We start from the raw sequence: 23,544 nt of genomic DNA on the forward strand, positions 1-23,544 counted from the left end.
CTTGATACACTAATTGATGCTGTATAATATCCGAAGTTGCCGTAAACGACAACAATAATTGATACAACTTAAATTCTTGTACAACTATGAATGAACAAATGTATATTAACGTACATACATACGTATTGTACATGTTTTCTCACATAAAAACACAAACATCAGATACTCATACTGTGTGCGTGTGATTGTGGGTGGCTTGGGCAGGAATGTGTAACACACAGATCTACAGAAGTTTATTTATTTGTATGTGCGTTGTTTCCTCATTCACTCATATGCCTCCGTAAATGTTTTTAAATACGTGCTTACCTGTTGCAGCTGCTAATGACAAAAACGTGTTCAAAATAGCACGCTCTTGGCCAGTACCATTGGCTAATACAGAATTAAAGCTGGGCCAATAGATCCATAAGAATAATGTACCAATCATGGCCAATATATCTGAGGTGTAATTGGCGCCTTCATATTTGCCGGGCTCATTTTGATCCTTGCTTGGACGCAACATTAGACTCACAGCCAGACCGAAGTAAGCGCCAAATGCATGCACAGTGATAGAGCCACCAACGTCACACACCTGCAGACACATATAAAAATCAAAAATTGTATAAAGTAACGTATCCATCAACATTAAGCTTAGGAAAAGTTTAAACTTTTCCCAATTTAAATTTACCATCAATACTTACACTAAACACATGTAGAGCCACATATTCATTAGCAGCGAATAGAGCCACCTCAAACAAGGCCATGAACAACAATTGTATGGGTGTGGTGCGACCCAATAGAGCGCCCATGCTAATTAAAGGTACAGCTGCAGCAATATCAGCATCAATTATGTTTTCCAAGGAAAGACTGCAAAGAACACAAAAAGTAGGAAATTATAAAGGATGCATCACAAAATTATGTGGGAGCTAACAAGCAGCTAGTTTAAAGGAACTCGAAGTTTGAGCAATAATAATTGTTGAGAAACATTCTGAGCTGCAGACAATTTTAAATTACATATTTTATTAAATTTTTTTATTCATTATTATTTTCTTTTTCCTGATAAACTTATTTTCATTGTTGCGTTTAACTATATTTTTATGTTGTTTTTTTTTCACTTAAACTCCATTCAATCATGAGAACATACAAGGTAGTTTAGATTTTTTTGTATTATTCTTGCTTCAGTACCTTTTAATAGAGATTGCAAGGAATTCATTCTTGAAATTGTTTAATATGCTATAATATATCCAGCTTTTGTTTTTTATCTCATGAATGATACCAAATTGGTTGAACAAAAAGAGAGTAATATTTTACTCTCTCCTTCCGTTCTATGCGTTTATTCTATGGTATGGAGGAACCCCACAGGATCATCTCATAAGAGTGTGTCCCAAAATTAACCCAGTGTTTGAATTTTCCGTCATTTGTGCAGTAAAGTGTTGCCAGCAAAAAAAGAAATTGTCTGACAGTTAAAAGTTTAGAGCTTAAACCCAATGTAAACAGTATTTTAAAACTAATTAAATTTTGGCGGATGTTTTTTTGTCGAGCAAAAATATTGGGATTTTTTCAAAGTATTGCCCATTAGCTATGACCTTTTTATATCTTTCTGGCAACATATGGATTCCGATCCATGAACGAATCAAGCCAATTTCGAATACTCTGTTCCAAAGTGAAGCGGATCACAGAGAGAGAGTTCTGCATCGATAGAAATAAATAGTAGTCGGACGGAGCACGGTCTGGACTATAATGCGGGCGAAGCAAAACTTCATTCTAACTACTTATTAACATGTATTGCAACGTGTGGCCGAGCGTTGTCATGATGGAATATTACGGTTTCATGTCTGGCAGCATATTATGGGCGTTTTTCAGCCAATGCTCGCTTCAAACGAAACAGGTCATATTTCAGCAGCTCATAATAGATAGAACCCTTTCGCTCCCACCGAATACAGAGCATAACCTTTGCGCCATGGATATTTGGCTTTGGTATCGATTCGGTTGGTTGGCCGAAGATCATATGTGTAGATCTCTTACGCTTCGGGTTATTGTAATGGCTCCATTTTTCATCGTAAATAATGATTCGGTGCAAAAATTATTTTTGTTTATAGCGTTGAAGCTCCATTTCGGATTTGAAAAATTGTCTTTCAAGGTCTCTCGGTCTCAATTCGTACCCAATTTGCCTGCTTTTTAATGAATCATACTTGAGTAACTCCCAATGATTTCGCAAGCTCTTGTTGGGTTTTACAACAATCTTCTTAAAGCATTGGTCAAGCAGTGAGTTTTGATGGGTGCTCGATATCGTAATATGACAACAGAGTTATTGCTGCCTAAATAGAACGATATTGATGTGGAAGACAGTTTGGACACCATGGTGCCACACAGCCCTTGAAACAACACATAAATGAGACATTTCCTTGTCATATACTCTCTCGTGAGTATAATTGGCTTCTAGATCGCGAGATTTAATACCATTTTAATTAGTTTTATGTGGGTATTTGAAGTCAAAGGTTTATGCCAAGAACATCACAACCACTCGTGAATTAAAGGTGGAAATTTAATGATGCATCAATGAAATACAGCCTCATTTATTCAAAATGGAAAATATCGACATATGCCAGCAAAGCCGTGTAGGCTATTTAAAAAGCAGTCCAAAGTTGTTTTTAATAAAAAAATTTGGCATTACTTTCAAATCTGCAGTTAGTTTTTGGCTTTAGATTAGGTTTCTTAAATAAACTCATGAGCTATGTAATATTTGGGGCCCGTCTCACATACTTTCGTCTCAAAAACCTTTTGTGGCAGTTTGTTGTCCTAACAGCTGAAATTATAAAATAAAATTCGGAAGTTCTACAGTGAGCTCAATGTTCCTTGTCGTTCCTGCTACTGCTACCGGGGATGTCATGGTCTATGCTAAAACAGTTGCCATTAAACATGTTGCTCCTTAGTTGTGCCAAAAAAACTCTTAGTTTTGCGATAAAGTTGGACATTATTTCAGTATCTTGGGACATCAAAATTGATGGCGTTGCTATGAATATCAAGGAATAATGCGATTTCTACCGGCACAGTATGGTCTAAGCGAAAACAGTAGCCATTAAACCTGTTACTCCACCCCGACCTCAGTTGTGCCAAAAATTTTCTTTCGCGATAAAGTTGGACATTATTTCGGTATCTTGAGACTTCGACATGGATGGCCCCTCTAGGAATATCATTAAAAACTGCCGTGTAAGAACTAGATTCCATTGGATCGACAGATCTGTATGTTCTCCAGTGAAGTTTCCTTATGACATGCTTCGGAGACTGCAAATGGTGCTGTTATTTAGTGGACATGACTCCAGGAAACCTTCAATTCAGTTGTGTTCTGAGGTTATTTGAATTTAGTGTGCGATGGTTTCTATCTTCTCTATCAACAAAGAAAGACCACACTTTACCAATTGAACCCTTAACCGACCTGAATTGTCTTAGAAGGTTTAACATTTTCGGGTTACTCACATTCGGAATTTTGATAACTCACAAAAACATTTGCTGCAATTTGCTTCTTTTATATTACCTAGGAAGTTTTGAACAATACAATGATTCCCATACTGCTGACCTTTGCAAATAATATAAAATCTTCGATTAATTGGAAATATACATTTTTGGAAAAGAACTCTATCCATGGCGTTCAGGGACAAATTGATTTTCTATTATGTTTATCACTTTGATTGGCTTCGACACTGATGAATCTTCGGAAAATTGCAAGCACTTAACAGTCCTGGAAACAAAAGTGGAAGTATTCTTTGCAAAAGCAGAAAAAACTTTCTCTCATCCAAGTATCTCTTAAAAGTATGTATTGCTTACTCTGAAATCGAATTATGAAGTTACGATTTGGTTTAATTTGTTTTACTTTGTTATTTTTTAGAACGATCTTGTTACTTTATAATAAGAAATAAATTTCGATGAAGCCAGACCCCATTAGTTAATATTTAAGAAGATCGTTTTGAATTCTCGAGTCCAATAATTTCATAAATTTTGTAAACCTTTGTAGTTGGTCAGTTTGCCAATCAATTAATTTTATTTATTGGTGATAAAGAACTATATCTGGCAAAAGATTTGTAGGTTTACTTAATTGAGATCATCTATTACAATAAAATAAACTATGTAGTAGAAAATATCAAGAACTTATATCATATGATCTTATGAGTTCACAGTCTCCAAGCACCATGATGCGATCTGTCAGATGTAGACTTAAACTGTCAACTCTTACATAAATCATGAATTTGACAGCTTTAAAAGTCTAAGAATCATATGAGTTTTTAATCTCCAGCTCAATGATGCGATATCTCATACATCGGTTTAAACCAGCAACTTTTAAGTAAAACATCAAGTTATAGAGAATCCTTCCTATAGACATAAAAATCTAGGAATTTTCTATCGATACTAGAGTTTTTAATTTCCCGACCTTTTTTGATTACCGGAAATCGGTAAAATTTTTCTCTACATTCCCGGGTACCCGGCTATTCCCGAAATATATAATAATACTGTAAACTATGAATATTATAGCAAAATTTCATATAAAAACTTTGTGTTATAATCACTATATAGAGCTTCGTATTAATTAATTCAATTTGATCTTAATTCAATAAAATTTTAATCCGTAATTAAAAAATGTCAGCCTTTCATTTCATGAATCCATTAGCAATATCTAATTCTTTATCTTCCTTCAAATGCTTCATTTAAATTGAATTAGTTTTGAAGTTAATTAAGAAAAGAATTTATTCAAACTTTGAATGATTAAATTTTTTTGATTCAAATCTACTACAAAATGAGTTAAAATGTTTTTTCTTCATTCAGTTTTATTTAACTTTTAATCATTTTCAAATTGAATAGTTAAGAGATAAAATTTATGTTGATCTCGAAAATTTCCAAATTATTGGATTCAAAGGTGAATTTTTATAATACAACATCTGCAAAACACACTCAATATAAAGCTGTCATTTTTACCAAGGCCTATTGCTGTGTTTTCTTTCAAGGCCAAAATCAATTCTATACTTGAAAATATCAAATGGTGTGCCGCGATCAAAAGTAGAGACCTTTGTTCTAATAGTGTTTTTTCGGAATAATTCGCACCGGTCAATCTTGGAATTGAAGATTATTCACCTATATTTCTAGATCGTGCAGTTTTCCATATGTTTTTTAAATGTTCATTCGAAAAACCCCAAATAAATAATAATAATTAGTGGTCCATTACTTCCGAGATATAAACGAAAAATTGTAAAAAAAACTTTTCACTTCTTTTTTTTAAGAAAATAGAGTTCTAACATGTTTTCTTTGTAGTTTTGTCAGTTTTTAATTCCCGGGAATCCCGACTAAAAATCCCGGGAATCGGGTAGTGAAAAATTCCCGGGAAATTTGTCCCGGGAATTCCCGGGATAAAAACCCTAATCGATACTAACAAAACTAAAGCCATTTTTAACATGAATCCAAAAATAGCTGTAAGAAAATTTATTTTTTTTATTCATTTTGATTTTCTTTAAATTTGAAATAAAAAAATAATTAACATAATTTCGTACCTACAGCACCGAAAACAACCTACTTGAAGTTGTTTTCGTTCCTGCCCTAAATGACAGGATTTTCGTTACTGATCGGTGCCGTTTCGTTGTCAATTTTCGTTACCGATTTCTGAAACGAACTTTTTTTCGTTGCAAATGTATGGAATTTCGTTTTCGCTGCCGATTACGATTAGCTTAAGTAAATAAATGTCAATCTGGGTGTTGCGGGTTCGATTCCTGCCAGAGACTCTGGGTACTTGCAGACAAGTAGAAAAAATTACTAATAACAATTTGTAAATTTTTTCTCTCTCTCAAATTCTTCCTCTCTTGTATTTAATTTTTCTTGCAAGTTTTTCGAATAAATAAAAGCTTTTCCAGTAACAATTTGTAATAATTCGTAACAAGTTCTGATTATTGAACAGACTTATAGTCAAAGTCAGATGCTATGAAATCCCTCTGCATGATATTGAAGAACAGATTGGGACATACAAAACTGGTCTTAATTTTTTGAAAGCAGCTATGCGATTTTAGAATATGTTGTCTAAAGTTGAAATTTACATAAAAAATAGGTCTACTACGAAGTTTGATATTATTTTGCTTTTATAATATTTCCCGAAATGTTATCTTTCAGAAAAATATAAACACATTATTTATTTTTTTCTCATTTTCTGTATAATTTAAAATTAATGTAGGTACTTTTTTCGAAAAAATGGCGAAAAAACGACTTTTTTATTTTTTTAAGTTTGAATGCACATAAATTTTGACTCAGTAGATATTTTTTAACAATTCTTTCTTAATATTATTAATAAATTTGTTGTTAATTCAAAAAAAGATACTTCAAGAAAATCGGGAAAGAATTGGATCCGTTATTAGCAAAATGGCAGACCAAGGTAGGCAAAAAAAATAAAATTTTACTTTTCAAATGCGAATAACTCGTAAACTATAAGAGTTTTTTGTAGATCTCGTCTAGTACATTCCATATATATAAAAATCTTTCAAATCGGATCGCAAACAAAAATTTGGCATAATTTTTAATTTTTGATATACCCGAGGTGCCCCACTTTGGGGCATTGTGGCTCGGCCCCCCTAGATTGTTTAAGCCCAAATTCAAAACTTAAACTTATCGACACCTCCTCTATAGCCATGGGAAATTAAAATCGGGCTATTCGTTTAGAAGTTACAGATTTATTTCCACTTTTTTTTTCAGATCCCCCACTGTGCGTTGGTGAATGTTAGAATGTTTTTATTCTTTGAAATCTGCGCTATTTTGTTATGGTTGTCTTGTAAGCGTGTGTATTTTCAAGATCTTGATGTTTTGTTTTGTAATATTTCTTGTAATGTGTAGTCATCACAATCCTCATTATTTCAACTACAGTCAAAGTAGTTTGTCTTACAAAAAAGAGAAGGTATCCTTACGACTAAGGAAGGATATATGATATTCAAAAATTTAAAGTTGTTTTAAATGTTTAAGAGTTTCATAATTATCCTGTGGGGAATGTCAATTGTTTTAAACGGACTAGTTCCATGTCATGTAAAGAGAGTATATTTCTGGTGTAAATGTGATATAAAGTTGGTACTTTATAAATAAGAATTTGTAATCAATATAGGTATTTGACCAGTATTTTCATATCCAAAACAAAACAAGTGATTTGAGGTTAGTTACGTGGCCTGTCACAGAGTGATTAAAAAGTGTAAATTAAATTGACAAGTCTCTTGCATATAATGAGTTTGATCTAGGACTAGTCTCCACCTTAATGCTATCATAAAAACCGTTCTGTGTGGGTTCCCTGGCCTCTAGGGAATTCAGAGGTGATTGTGGTAAAAAGCCCTCGATGATTTAGAAAAACTATAAATCTTTAGACAAACAATAACAATAACAATGCTCGTTCTTCCTCGATATCCCTAAGAAAACATTACAAATTTCTTTCAGTGCACTTTCTTTAAATTTCGCTTGAAGAAAATATCTTGTAGTTTCTTGTTGGTTGCACTGTCTAAATGAGTTTTTGATATTTCCCTCTATTGTTAACTTCTTACTGCCACGCACACATTGCAAACATATATCCTTACTCACACGCATATGAATTTGTTCACGGATCCACAGACAATCGAGTAGACAGACAGACAAGACGGACGGACGGACAGAAACACACAGACTTGTATAAATTGAAAAGAGTTGATTGGAATTCTTAATGTTGGTGGTACACTTTGTTTTTGTTCAGGGTTTAAAGTTGAATGGAAGCTTAAGTTTATATATGTACCGAGTATTAGCTACAAATTTTTATTGTTGTTATTGTTTGTGATGCTGTTTCCACGCATTTCATTTGTCTAAGATTGAATGATGCAACACCAACTACGGCAAATTATTACGACGTGTCTTTAAAAGGAGAAAATATAAAATTAAATGAGGGTTTGTAATTGCTTTTGCTAATTAATGGCTAATTTATTAAGAACATTCCTGGATTTAAGATGAGAAAGAATAGAGATAGCAGATTATATCTCATTAACATACATGTAATAAGGTCAGAAGACACAAATTGTACAATTGTCCTTTCTGTAAACAAAATGACAGAAAGAATATTAGTTTCATGTAAATAAGGTATTAAGAGGATGACTTTATCGCAAATATAGGTGATATTTTAAAAATCAATTCAATCAAAAAAACTAAAAAAAGATCGAACAAAATTAAAACAAGTAAGAAAGTATGGTCGGTCAAGCCCGACCATATAATACCCTACACTAAGTAAAAGAGCAAAAACATTTTTCTTTTAAAATTTCAATAATTTATATTTTTGAGTGATTTTCGGAAGTGGGCCTATGGGGGCTATGACCAATTATGGACCGATCACAATGAAATTAGGTCGTGTGATTTATGTCTCTATGAAAGTTTACTATGTTGAATTTTGTGAGTATACCAACATTTTTAAGCGAATTATGCACGTAAAGTGATTTTCGGAAGCGGGTCTATATGGGAGCTATGACTAATTATGGAGCGATCGTAACAAAATTTGGTCAAATAAATTTTGTATATATAAAACTAATTTGGAGCGCAATTTGTGGAGATACATTTATAAATTTAACATTTATGACCGATAAAGTCCAATTTCGGAAGGACATTTGTATGGGGGCTAGGTGAAATAATGGACCGATTTCAGCCAGTTTCAATAGGCTTGGTCCTTTGATCGAAATATCTTCAAAATTGCGACCTGTACTCTGCGCATAAGTTTTACATGGACAGCCAGCCAGCCAGCCGACCAGACGGACGGACGGACATCGTTTAATCGACTCTGAAAGTCGATCGGTATACTTTAAGGTTAGACCAATATTTTTGGGCGTTACAAACATCTGCACAAACGCATAATACCCTCCCCACTATGGTGGTGTAGGGTATAAAAAACAATAAACCTAAATAACTCTTGACCTAAAAGTGATAATCTACATATGTATATACATTTTTTGTAGATCTTTTCTAGGACTATAAATATCAGCTCATTCGGATCATAAATAGATTTTTTGTGATTTTTTTTTTAAAAAATGTGAGACCCAAGGTGTCATGTAATTTTGATAATTAAGCGTAAAGATCTTTATTTACAACTTTGGTATCGTTGGTGACCCCCACTGAAATTTTTCGACAAAAATTTTCGTAGAATATTTTAATCCTTAAATGTCCTTTTTGAAAGGACTTTTTTTGATTTTCTCAAAAAATGTGTCAAATTGACCCCTAAAGAGAGTAGCTAGATGGTTAAGATCTTCCACAAAAATGATCCCCATAAAATTTCATAATATAACTCAGATCATATGAATTCTCTCAGATATTAACTTACAACATTTTTTTTCAGTTAGTATAATACTCCCTTCGATCAAAAAATGAAAACTTTGACCCACTGTAAAAAAATCAGACCAGTTGCACTATATGTTTATTCAACATGCACTTTCAAAATTATAGGGTCTCTACTAGGGTATTCAAACGATTAACCGTTAATCGGTTAACCGATTAATTTTTGTCGGTTAACTGTTCGAATAATTCAAAAATGCCGATTTTCAAATAACAAATAAACCGATTAATTTGTGTAGGTTAACCGATTAACCGAAATTTCTTATTTTTAACCCGAATTTTTTTTTTCACAAAAAAAAAAAATTAAAAAAACATAAAAAAAAAATTTTAAATTTAAAAAAAATATATTTTAAAATAACAATCGAAAAATTTTTTTTCCAAAAAATGAAAAAAACAACTGGAAAAAAAAATAAATTTTGTTTACCTAAATATATTTAAAATGTTTAAGTATAATTTGGTGAAGGGTATATAAGATTCGGCACAGCCGAATATAGCACTCTTACTTGTTTTTTAAAATATATATTAATATAGATAAAAAAAGGATGGATAACTTTAATATGAAAAAAATATCAATTTTGTAAAAGTAATTTTTAGATTGCTAGGAAGTTTTCTTTGATTTGCTCAAAAAAAATAATTTGTTGCTTGACTGGTTTTTGAAATAAAAGATTCAGTCATCATGTGGAAAGCAGATTTTGGAAGTCCAAAATCATTTTCAAAAGACTTGTTAGAATAATAAATCCTTAAAAACATCCGTCTAGTCAACTCTTCTATTTTTTTGCTCATAAATAAAATACTTGATTAAGTCTGATTTATTTAACATCAAAATCTCAATAAAACATGTTAAAATATTTGGGTTTAATTAAATTAAACCTAATCTGGTTTAACCTATATTGAACTTTATATTTTATTTAACAATTGCTTTAATTAACTTACTGTATTACACCATCTTCCATGTCGAAAAAGCCCTTAATCAAAACCGCCCATTGTACAACCAAAGCAGCTAAAAATAGTGAATAACCAGTGGCACTGTAACCGTATTTACGTAAAAATGTCATTAAAAATCCAAAGCCAACAAATATCATTACTTGGATATCTTGGAAATCTGTAAATAAATACAAAACAAATAAAGCAAATTAACAGTATGTTAAATAATTTAAAAATAACATTAAAATAATCTTCACCAAAAATCAGCTGATATTGTCAGATGACCTATAAAACTCCCAGTTAATCCCTAAGTAAATAAACACATATTTAATGCTATGTTTATTTAGTTCTCTCTTTCTCACTCTCGTGCTCTTGCTTAATTTACTTAATAAAGCAACAGTTAAGATCACTTTTGAGATAAACTAAACTCGAGCAAACACTTTTTTTTTTATTGTGTACAAATTTGGCCTCACATTTTTTACTTTTTAGTGTACGCTTTAATTGGGTAGAATTATTTGTTTTATGGCCGGGGGACCACATGTAATCGCTTCTAGATAAGGGAAGTGTGTGCTTGTTTGTTATCAAACTTTAAGATTTCTATGACAATGAAATAGTTTTGTTTATTTAAGTTTAATCAGGTATGAAAAATAAACACTTTTATTTTTCACATACTGCATTTTTATTTTGTTTAATTTTATAGTTTTTAAATTGAAATTCCATCAGCACTTAATGCGTCGCTTGTAAATAAGGTATCAGTTTTGACATTTATTAAATCCAACTGTCAAAGTTTGTCTGTCAATCAATGTTTCGTAAAACAGCGCAGCGCGGCTTTACTTTTGTTACTGTGTCTGAGGTTTCAAATAAAATAAAATAAAAAATAAATAAAAATTGTCAGTAATAAGGTAAACAAATTTAAAATTTAATATATTTTAATTGTAAATTTATAAATAAATGGAATTGTGTATATTTGTAAATTTACTAAAAAATCTACAATTAGTTACACCACAATGTTGACGTTAGATATTTTGACAAGCGTATGAAAGTACAGTCGGTTCAGCCCTACCATATGATACCCTACACCGAGAACATGATTATAAACATGCCTTCTGTATATATGAAACTTATTTGTGTTGAATTTTATTTGAATACCAACATTTTAAAAAAAAAAATTGGGAATACTTCCATGCGCACACAGATATTAAGATTTCATTCAAAAGTTATTGTAGTTATTGAAAGAAATATTGAGGATTATAAAATATCGTCCTTTATCCCATTTATACGTATATCGAAATAATGGCGATCACAAAGACCGTTATTTTTTCTTATGGACCCATGTCGAGCCCTTAGCGCCAAATTATCGTAAGCGACATTTTAAAAAATTTTTTTTTATTGCAAAAATTAAAATTTTATGGACCGACTAAGGTTTTGCGTTCTCAGAATATCAGAATTGTTAATAACTTCAAAATTATAGGGGGTAAGATTTTATCGTAAGTCAATTTTACAGTAAATGAATTTTATCGTAAGCAACACATAGTGGTATAGAAAAAAAAGAGGGAAATAAATCTGTAACTTCTAAATTGTTAGATTGGTTGGAATGAAATTTCGCATGCGCAAAGAAGAAGTATTCTCGAATTTAAGTTCTGAACGTGGACCTCATTTGCCCACCAGGGCCGTGACCAAGGTCCTCAAAGTAGGACACCTCGTGTATATTACATTTTTAAAATGATCCTATTTCTTCGTTTGTGCTCCGATTTCAGAAAAATTACACACTTAAAATCTTTTCATCGAGTGCTAAAAAAGACCTAGTCGTAGCTATCAATTGTCTCTTATAGCTTAGGAGATATTCGCATTTGAAAATTAAATTTTCAACATTTTTACCCAACCTACTCCACTTTTTTGATATCAGCGTATCCAAATATTTTCTGATTTTCTCCAGTTTTCCTTCATTGGACTAACAACATACGTATGTGTCAAATAAGAACTGTTTAAAAATAATAACTAAGTCCAAAGTTATATGCATTTGAATTTAAGAATTTTTGAAAAGCCGATTTTTGCTAATTTTTTTGGAAAAAATAACTTTTTTCTTTTTAAGTTATCGCAAAAAAATTCTAAGAGGATGTATAAGGAATTTATACTTTCTGAAAGCTAAGTTTTCATAAAATATTTTGAATGAAAAAAGAAATAAATATTTTTGTTACCGAGGGGACCAGGTCCATTCAAAAAACACCTATTTTTTTATGTAAAATTAAAATTTAGGCCAAAAATTCTCAAATCGCATATTCGATATCAAAATATAATTGATTGCGGGATTGCTGATAATAAATTTCAAAATTCGTTTTTATTTTTCCATTTAAAAAGAAAATTTTACATAACTGTGAAACTTCATTAAAAACTATTCATAAATAAAAATTTAATTTCAATTCGAAAAATTTGCATCCATGCAAAAATTCAATAAAAAATATTTTTTGTCATATTTTTCAATCCATGAATTTTTAATTCTCAAAAGTTTTAAATATTTTTGAAAAATAAACAAATAGCTTGAACGAAATTATAATATATCGCATCATAAAATTTTTAATTCTATGTATAAATTTCAAAATAATCGAAAAAACCTTCTCCTGTAAAATTTTGTGTTTTGTCGCTTACGATAATTTGGCGCTAATGGCTTGATATTAACAAAATGATTTACATTACATATTTGTTCCATTTAGACACATGTTGCTCGATTATGGGTTAATTTTCAATTAGTTTTTCTTCATGGCAGAATCAACCAGGTACAATTATCAACATTTACCCCTATAACGTCTAATAAAGCATTTACTCTCATCACTTTTTATTTTGTTTTCACGATGTTTTGTACGTTATATTAACACCAGCACATATTTATTTGGAAAAATTTTAATTTGAGTTAAACATTTCACGAAGAAAACTAAATACATACAATTTTTTAATAAAACCACAAATTAATTTATTTTTGTTTTAGACATTTCGTTTTGTTTTTTCTAATTTTCTTTTGTTTGACGTTATAGGGAATGTATAATTGAGAACATACTTTCCAATAATTGTACCTTGCTTGTTTTTCCATGGTTTTTCTTTATATTATAATGTCGCGTATAATGACCTAAATGATTGTTTTTTATCGGCTAAAAATTCAGTCGCTTTAACCAAAAAAAAAGAAAATTTACTGCATATAATAATAACACTAAACATTTGAGACATTCGTTCATTCGTATCTTTTTGAAAAACCAAAATCTGAAAAATTCTATCGGCATAGTTAATGTTATGAAGCATTATATGAAAAAAACCAAGTAAGAGTAAGTAAGCTATATTCGGCTCTACTGAATCTTATTCGCCAAGGTATTCATTAAGATAAAGATTTTCAATCTTAAAAAAAAATGAAAATTTTTTGTTAAAAAAAATATAGTTGAAAAAATTATGTTAGAACAATTTTTTGGTGAAAAAAAACTAGGGTTAAAATTTTATTTCCCGATTTTGACCCATTGCAGGTACGCATTACTACTCGTATGACATTATAAACGTCGTTGGAAAGGATTTTGAAATATCTGTCATTAGATATTAATGACATAGAAATCCTGATATACATCACAAATAGGTCATAAATTGAAATTGTCGTGTTTTTTGTTTATATCTCAGCCATTTGTGGGCCGATTTTGTCGCCATTGTGGGCCGATAGTCCCCGCTATAGCCAGGACTATAGCATATATATTGATGTATGAATCATGTTTGTATGATATTTGAGGGTTACGGAAAGTTGATTTCAACATACAGACGGACGGATGGACGGATGGACAGACGGACATGTCTATAACGTCTTCGTTATATATAAGTATCCAGAATATATATACTTTATGGGTCGCAAATGTAAAATGTAGTAATTACAAACGGAATGTCAAACTTATATATACCCTTGTCACTCATGGTGAAGGGTATAATAAATATGAAGCTCTTGTTGAAATTACTTAAACGAATCCTTATTACAAACATGGTGACGCGTGCTAAATAATACTAAAATATGTAAAAAAATAATGCAATTCAGCATAACAGAAAGGCATTTTGTACTTTCGTTTAAAAAAAGTTATTTACCAGGATTTTTGCATTTTTATACCCTACGTTTGTGCAGATGTTTGTAAAGCCCAAAAATATTAGTCTAATTAGTCTTAGTCCCAAAAATATTAGTCTAACACCCACCTTAAAGTATACCGATCGACTTAGAATCACTTTCTGAGTCGATTAAACGATGTCCGTCCGTCCGTCCGTCTGGTTGGCTGTCCATGTAAACCTTGTGCTCAGAGTACAGGTCGCAATTTTGAAGATATTTCGATCAAATTTGGTACATATTATTCGGCGCAAGGACGAAGCCTATTGAAACTGGCTAAAATCGGTCCATTATTTCACCTAGCCCCCATACAAATGTGCTTCCGAAATTGGACTTCATCGGTCATAAAGGTTTGATTTATACATGTATCTTCACAAATTGCGCTCCAAATAAGTTTTATATATACAAAATTCATGTCACCAAATTTTGTTACGATCGGTCCATAATTAGTCATAGCTCCCATATAGACCCACCTCCTAAAATCACTTTAGCGTGCATAAATCGCTTAAAAATTTTGATATGCACACAAAATTCAACATAGTAAACTTTCATATAGACATAAATCACACGACCTAATTTCATGGTGATCGGTTCATAATTGGTCATAGCCCCCATATAAGGCCCAGTTCCGAAAATCACTCAAAAATTTAAATTATTGAAATTTTAAAAGAAAAATGTTTTTGCTCTTTTACTTAGTGTAGGGTATTATATGGTCGGGCTTGATCGACCATACTTTCTTACTTGTTCTATAAACACACAGTCAAAAACGACTGCTATTTTTAGTCATTTTCTGGTATAGTGACACTAAATTAAAAATATACCGTAAGATAGAGACTGAAAAAAAATATTGTTGGTAAACACATGTTCCACCAATAATATCTATGAATTGTCTATCATTAGATATCCATATTATATATGCTAATGACTTTGTAATCCAGATGTATGTAGATAGAAAATATGTAAAAATCGAGGTAGTCGTAGGTTTTTGCTTATATCTCAGGCAAATGTTTGTCGATTTTCTCGAATTTAAATAGCAATCGAACCAGGACTATAGCAAAAATATTGATGTATCAGTCATATATGTAAGATATTTGGGGGCTTCGGAGAGTTGATTTCAACATACAGACCGACATGGCTATATCCAGAATATATATAGACATGGCTATATCCAGAATATATGGTGTCGCTAATAAAAAATGTGGAAATTGGAAACGGTATAACAAACTTAGACAATATGGATATTTAATGATAGATATTTGAAAGTCCCTGCCAACGACTTATATAAAGTCATAGTAAGTTGGACCTACAATAGGTCAAAATCGGGAAAAATATTTTTTTAACCGAATTTTTTCACTAATAAAAAAATTTTTATTAAAAATTTATACTCTTCAAAAACAAAAAAAAAATTCAAAATCGGGAAAAAAAAATTTTAAATTTAAAAAAAAAAATTTTTCTTCAAAAACAAAAAAAAAATAATATTTTTTTTCAAAATTGTTTTGTTTTAATAAATTTTTTTTATTTATTAGTGAAAAAAATGTTTTTTAAATTTCTTTTCGATTTTTTTTTTTAAATTTTTTAAAAAAATATTGTTCCCGGTTTTAAAATATTATATACTAAAAGATTCGGTACAGCCGATTATAGCTATCTTACTTGATTTTTTTAATATATTTATTTTTTCACTTCTAAGGCATATGAATGTCGCGTTCTAGGCCGTGAAAATAACCAAATTGTCCACTTTCTTAATAGTCGATTTTAGATGTTCACTCAATAGCTATATTTCGTTTTAGCTTTCAATATTTTTACTTTAAATTAATTAAAACTTCTTAAATTTCCAACACATTTTACTGCGAACATTTCGAGCATGTGTGCTGTCTGCAGCAACATACGGCAAACGTATTTTAAAGTCATTAAATGGATTTTCTCCTTTTAAGCATTAATTCTCATTTTGAACATGTTAATAATTATTCGACAATATAAATTTATTTGTATAAATTTAATGGATAAATAAATTACACTTTCAAATTGGGCTTGAATGTAGATATACATAAATACCACATAGATATACCACCATACATACCCTGCAGTGTTTTAGCTATAACACTGTTTGCTAAGGTCTTACAAAGACTATTGTGACTAGTTACTGTTTTGATATCAAGCTATGCAGAGAGTATCAATTGGTTATTTATGTATTACTATTCAACAGTAAAATCGCTGGTTTACATATCGAAATTTGGAAATCAAATAAAACTGCAAACAGAGAAAGATTAGAGAAAGGAACAAATGGCACCCATAGGCATGTTAAATTCGCCAGATAATAGTATGTATTGCAATTAGTTTGGAAAACTAGTTCCCGAATCTACAGGGTTTTAACACATCTGTGTAAAACTGTATGTGTATATGGGAAAGTGTGTGTATGGATTTGTTTGTGCAATTGTAATAATGCAAAACAATATAAATTAATTAATATCTCTTTTTGCATATATTCACACTTCATTAGACTTAATCATTATTGAACTCTCGATTTTTGTGAATGAGTTAAAGGGTGGGGTGTTATTGGACAATTTATACGACTACATATTTCTACATCCACACTTAAATATAAATGTATTACAGTAGAGGGAAAAAGCTGTGAAACGCTAAATAAAAATATTCGATATATGCAACAGAGCTTTAAGTGAATCATTCTTTTTTGATTTTAATTCGTTATGAATTAGCTAAATTTTGAATTAATTCTTTTCACAATAAAAAATAATTGAACGAAATTTGAATTAATTCAAACGAATTGGGCAGAAATTTATTTCAATTCATATTCAATTCAAATGAATTTGTAAAAAGGAGTTGCAATTCGTTTTCAATTCAAATGAATCTGTAAAATAAATTGCAATTCGTTTCCAATTCAAATGAATTTGTTAAAGTGATATAGATAAAGACTGATATTTTAGTAAAATTAAATAATATTATGAATTTTGTACCTTAAAAACTAAAAAAATTGTAATATGGTTATTTTTGACGAAGAAAAATATAAAATTGTAATTAATGTACAATTTTAACGGCTAAAGATATCATAACAAAATTTATAAATAATGTAGATCCAAGTATCCTTAAATCAATGGCATTTTAATTTTTGACAGTTTTTATTTTGAAATACCGAAATTCCTAAAACGGGGAAAATATGTTCCAAAAAGTGAACTTTTTTAGAAAAATGCCTACTGTGACTTTATTTACCTTGTTATAGTAAAAAAAACTTTGGAGGTATTTAAGAAACATATGGGGTTATACAAATATGCAGCTTTTTTGAGGATCGGTGCTTTGCCTTTTTAGAATTTTTTACTCAAACCTAAATTTTTTTTTTAAAATTGGCCAAGTTTGTATAGGCCTCGTGGGGACTAGGCCCCTTAAGGTAGCCAAATTTTACTTTACACGATTTTGCATTAAGTTTCCTTTCTAGATCAGATAAAAATTGTATATAGTCCCAAAGAAATTTTTTTAATACAAAAGAAAAAATATATGGTCTTTTTTGGGAAAAAATGTAAAAAATACGGCCTTTTTTACAAGTTCCAACTTTGGATGCGTGTAACTTTTTATATGGACCAGATAACTATTAGCAAGTTTTATTTATTATATTTAAAATTTAATCACCAATATAGCTGACATTTTTCAAATAAATTTGGACCCTTCGTAGACCCGCCATTTTTAAAAAACGAGCAAAATTAAAAAAAAAAAATAAATCAATAAACCTAAATATCTCTTCAACTAATAGAGATAACCTACACATGTAAGCGTATTTTTTGTATATCTTCTCGAGGACTATTTATATTTTCAGTTTCAGCTCATTCAGTTCATAAATGGATTTTTGGCGATTTTCTTAAAAAATTTGAGACCCGAGGTGACTTACTTTGAGGTCCCACGCACTGGCCCCCATTAGCGCTAGAAAGCTGAACGAACGTAGATCAACTCGAAAACACTTCAGCTCCAACCATTTGAAATTTCGTAACAATATATTCAATAGTTCCCGAGATACCGAATTATTTCCAAAAAAAAACCACTGTGTGCTACTTGACAATTCCAGTATGTCATGGGAATTTCAAATCTAAGAATTTTTTGTCTTTGGGCTATACTAGGTGATATATAAAACGAAAGTAATGCTTGCTTTATTTTACATTAAAAATTAGTTGAATAACAAAACGAAAGTGGTTACTGCAGATTTACTTACAAAATGAATTCAAATTAGTTGGAAATGAATTGATAATTCTTTTTTATAATTCATTTGAATTAATTCGAAATCAAGTTAATTCAACTTAATTGGAAACAAATTGCAATTCATTTGAATTGGAAACGATAAATTTTTATCAAATTCATTTGAATTGACTCAAATTTCATTCAATTAATTTTTTTGTGTGAAAAGAATTAATTCAAAGTTTGCTAATTCAGTGCATCAATAATTCACGAATTAATTAAAAATTAATGATTTACATTTACAGCTCTGATATGCAATAAGAAACTGTTTTAGATTCCCAAGCGTTTAAATATATTTTACAAAAAAATTTACCAAACGTTTGTCTCCGTTTTTGCAATGACTCCCTCATTTCATTAAAATCTATTTTCGTAAAGCAATATTTTTTAAAATTGGAAATTAATGTTAGTCATTGGGAGATAGATCTAAGCAATATGAGAGTGATAATGTCCCATATGATATGCTCCCAGCGAGAAAAAGATGCAGTAAAGAGGCCTTCTGTTGCAGACACAAGGACTTCTAGCCGCATTGCAAAATCATTTCAATTTTATACGGCGTGTCATTCCGAGCCAAGGCCTTGCACACTCGCTGCTGTTAGAGGGCTGAGAGAAGGCCTACTTAGGAAGGGCTACTAGAAGGCCTACTTTGCAAGGGCTTCTAGAAGGCCTAATTGGGAAAAGCTATTAGAAGGTCTACTTTGGAAGGGCTACTAGAAGGTCTACTTTGGAAGGGCTATTTGTAGGGCTGCTATATGGTCTTATGCCTGTACAAAAACCTGTTATTACTGATCTAATGAAAAGCCTGTAGAGGAATGACATATGGAATGCCTAGAAAGGTAGGACTACTGCAAAGTTTTATGGAGGAGCTACATGAGAAGGCATAATAAAGTGCCTAAAAGAGAAAAAAAAACATTAGAAATTAGGTATCAAAGGACGGCCTGTGAAAAGTCGTGCATTTTAAAGTTTTATAGAACATCTACCATGGAAGACCTATTTAAAGTCTTATTAGAAGATCTAAAATAAGAATAAGATTTCTGATTACATACTTAAAAAGCAACAAAAATATATAAGAAGCCACATCAAGCAATTTATTGTTGTAAATTTTGTAAAGAGAGTTAATCAAAGAGATGCAGAGTATTTTATTTTTTGATGTAGACTATTTAACCACTTGTTATTAAAAGGGGATTCATAGGCCTTCTTGAACACCTTTTAAGAGCAGGCAGTGTGGAATTAGTATCGGATCTTTTAGAATGTGTAAGTATGACTTTTAGAAGGCCTAGAAACTGAAGTCCTATATTTTTTTCCCGCTGGGCTGATGAATTGTTCGAATAAATCAAGATAACTTTCTTAAATAGCCGACTAATTTTGTAAACGACTGTAAATGCCTATAGGCGAGTAAAGGCATGCTAATGTGTAAATGTGCATGCAATTATTTGTTCTCATTTCATTCATGAAAGATAAACTAAATTTTGTTATTAATCTATTTTATCTAAGGGAATCTAAAGCAGTTATATGCTATTGTGGTCAAGCAATATTTTTAATTCTAATACCCTACAATCAGAAATTAAGTTTTATTATACTTTATTCATTGGGTGCCCCAATAGACTAGACGTTAGAGTGCTGGACCATCAACCTAAGAGTTGAGGGTTCGATTCCTACCAGACAAGCTTTGCAGTTTGTGTTTGTTTTTATAAAAACAAAACAAATCATTAAAAATTCTCTTTACTCCATATATCATAAATATAATTAATTTTTGTATTATAAATTTTAAATTTCCCATAATTTTAATTGTAAAAAAAATCTGTTGGAATTAATTTTATTTTATGTGAAAATCTCAGTGAACCGGAAATAACATATCATTTATTGTTTTGCTGTCTAAATGTTTCTAATAAATTATTTAAGTTGTTTAATTGGTAGGGCATTGTTTATATAGTTTTACATCACTTATAATTTTGTTAATTATAATTTATATAAATTTTTTTTTTGTGTCTCTATGGTTTTGGGCGTTCAGTTTTTTTTTTGTTCTAAATTGTTTGCAATTAGACTAAATTAATATTATTTAATAAACAACATGTCACAAATGAAAATGTATGTGTTTAAATTTTTTTTATATATTTTTTTTTTGTGGAATTCAAAAACTAACATGCAATGTATGGAGACAAATTCACACAACAAACCAATTAATATGAAGTGTTTAGTGTTTATTAATTTGTTATAAATTTATTTATTATCATGTATTATTTATTAAATAATAGCTTTAGTTAATAAATACATTTTAGGGTAATGATATGGTTAGCTAAGTTTTTGAAGCGATTTAGTAGTTTAGGTTGCAGGTTATTAAACATTTTCAAAATTCACTGTGCATGTAAAATATTATATGTATGATTTGAAATACATCATAATATCTAAAACTTTTGCTCGTTTTGGAATCTCAGTTTTGGGATTTTAGAACACTTTGCCTAAATACAAAATGTCGATAACAATATTAGATTAAATTCGGAAGGGTCTAGGGAAATCCCAATTAGTATATCCTTATAAGACTATGAAAATATTATAAGTTCTTTAAGAAAGTAAAGAAATAAAGCGATTACATTTGAACTCGTAATATATAATAATTTGAAACTCTGTCCACTCATTGCTAAACTAACAGAAAACATTTTAATGCAATCGGTCATATCGAGCCCTTAGATCCAAATTATCGTAAGCGACATTTTTAAAATTTTTGTTTTATTGCAGAAATTAAAATTTTATGAACCGACTGATGTTTTAGCGTTCTCAGAGTATCAAAATTGTTAATAACTTTAAAAGTATAGGGGGTAAGATTTTATCGTAAGTCAATGTTTATATTTTACAGTAAACAAATTTTATCGTAAGCAACACACAGTGGTATAGAAAAAAAAGAGAGAAATAAATCTGTAACTTCTAAATGGTTAGATTGGTTTGAATGAAATTTCAAATGCGCAAAGAAGAAGTATTGTTGAGTTTAAGTTTTGAACGTAGACGCCATGGGCCCATCAGGGGCGCGACCAAGGGCCCTCCAAGTAGGACACCTCGGGTATGTTACATTTTTAAAACGATATTATTTCTTTTTTTGAGTTCCGATTTCAAAAACATTATACATGTAGCTGTCAATTATCTATTATAGCTTAGGAGATACTCGCATTTGAAAATTAAATTTTCAACATTTTTACCCACCCTACTCCAGTTTTTTCATAACAGCGTATCCAAATATTTCTCGATTTTCTCCAGTTTTCTTTATTGGACTAACAACACATGTATGTGTCAAATGGAAAAAGAATTGTTTTAAAATAATGACTAAGCCCAAAGTTATATGCATTTGAATTTAAGAAATTTTTAAAAAGCGATTTTTAGCTAATTTTTTGGGAAAAAAATAACTTTTTTTCTTTTTAAGTTATCGCAAAAAATTTCTAAGAGGATATATAAGGAATTTCTACTTTCTGAAAGCTAAGTTTTCATAAAATATTACAAAGGAAAACCAATTGCAAAAATGTTGTTGTTGAGGGGACCAGGTCCTTTCAAAAAACACCTATTTTGGGGACCAGGTCCTTTCAAAAAACACCTATTTTTTATGTAAAATAAAATTTTAGGGCAAAAATTCTCAAATTGCGTATTCGATATCAAAATATAGTAACCGATTTTAGCTGGCTCAATATGTTTCTAATTATTTTGTAAAGAGCCCCGATAACCCCGACCCTGGTATGGATATTATAGCCAAAAAAATAAAAATTACCATTTTTGGAATTTTTCAACACTTTTTTGGGAATTGCGCGATTGCTGATAATAAATTTCAAATTTCGTTTTTATTTTTACATTTTAAATAGAAAAATCTACATAACTGTGAAATTTCATTAAAAACTATTTATAAATAAAAATTTAATTTCAATTCGAACAATTTTTATCTATGCAAAAATTCAAAATTTTTTTGTCATATTTTTCTATAAAGTATTCCATGAATTTTTAATATGATAAAATTATTTATCATAAATATGGTTGTCACAAACATATACTTGTTTACTGTAACCATATATATGGTTGTTACAATCATGTGAATTGTAAATTAACCATATTATGGTTACCACAATCATGTAAATAGTTACCGTGACTATAATATTGTTAAAAAACTTGTAAAAATATTTAAATGGTTAAAAAACTTGTAAAAATATTTAAATGGTTACAGTAAACATGCACAACTATATTTTTTTGTACGTGTGCAGACTGCTATCTCTGCGATACACTTCACTTTGGAACAGAGTATCCGATATTGGCTTGATTCGCTCTTGGTGACAAAAGAAGTGCAGTTCTTTTGGCTCGGAATCCATATGTTGTCTAAATAATTTGTGTAAATGTTTCCAAACAAAAGCTACAAATTTGAAAAATTCCACATTTTTAAGTTATAAACCTTTATATTTGTTAACATCGTGTAACCGATGTAACAAATATCATTACGATTGTCTAAAGATGCTGTCTTTTTTAAAATATCGAAGACAATATTACTCTGGCTTCCACTAAAATTAACTAATTTGTTTAGAAAATGCTCGTAAAGATCGAAAATAGTTGAATTTAAAATTTAATATTACAGAAATTTTGAAATAGATTTTTAGTCAAAAACTTTTAAGCGTATAAAATTATAATAATTGGGAAATTATTCGTTATTTTTGGTGGTATTTTTAAAAATGTCAAAGGTGAGTGATAAAGCCTCCACCAGTCCCACCACTATTCATTCCTTACAGAGTCATTAAATGAAAAAAAAAATATTTAAATTTTTTACCCAACTAGCTTTGAGATTTCAGATACTGTGCAAAAGGCCTGTTATTTGCAAATATATTTATTATTGTGCTAAATTCAAAACACTTCATAAACAATACCATCTGATTAATATAAAAAATTTTATGAAGTGGATAAGAAACTAAAACGTTCTTAGCTTT

At 30.2% G+C, this 23,544-nt stretch overlaps 1 protein-coding gene across 1 annotated transcript in view; it reads right to left on the minus strand.

Moving 5' to 3' along the window:
- Rh50 overlaps positions 1 to 23,544 on the minus strand; it is an 89,321-nt gene that overhangs the window by 54,765 nt on the left and 11,012 nt on the right. The window contains exons 2-4 of the mRNA XM_065504701.1: positions 10,258 to 10,426; positions 678 to 843; positions 307 to 568 (exon numbers count right to left, since the gene is read on the minus strand). Of these exons, the coding sequence (XP_065360773.1) occupies positions 307 to 568; positions 678 to 843; positions 10,258 to 10,426 (597 nt within the window). The remainder of the gene's footprint in view (positions 1 to 306; positions 569 to 677; positions 844 to 10,257; positions 10,427 to 23,544) is intronic.

Source organism: Calliphora vicina, chromosome 3 (assembly GCF_958450345.1).
Source record: "Calliphora vicina chromosome 3, idCalVici1.1, whole genome shotgun sequence".
Taxonomy (NCBI): domain Eukaryota; kingdom Metazoa; phylum Arthropoda; class Insecta; order Diptera; family Calliphoridae; genus Calliphora; species Calliphora vicina.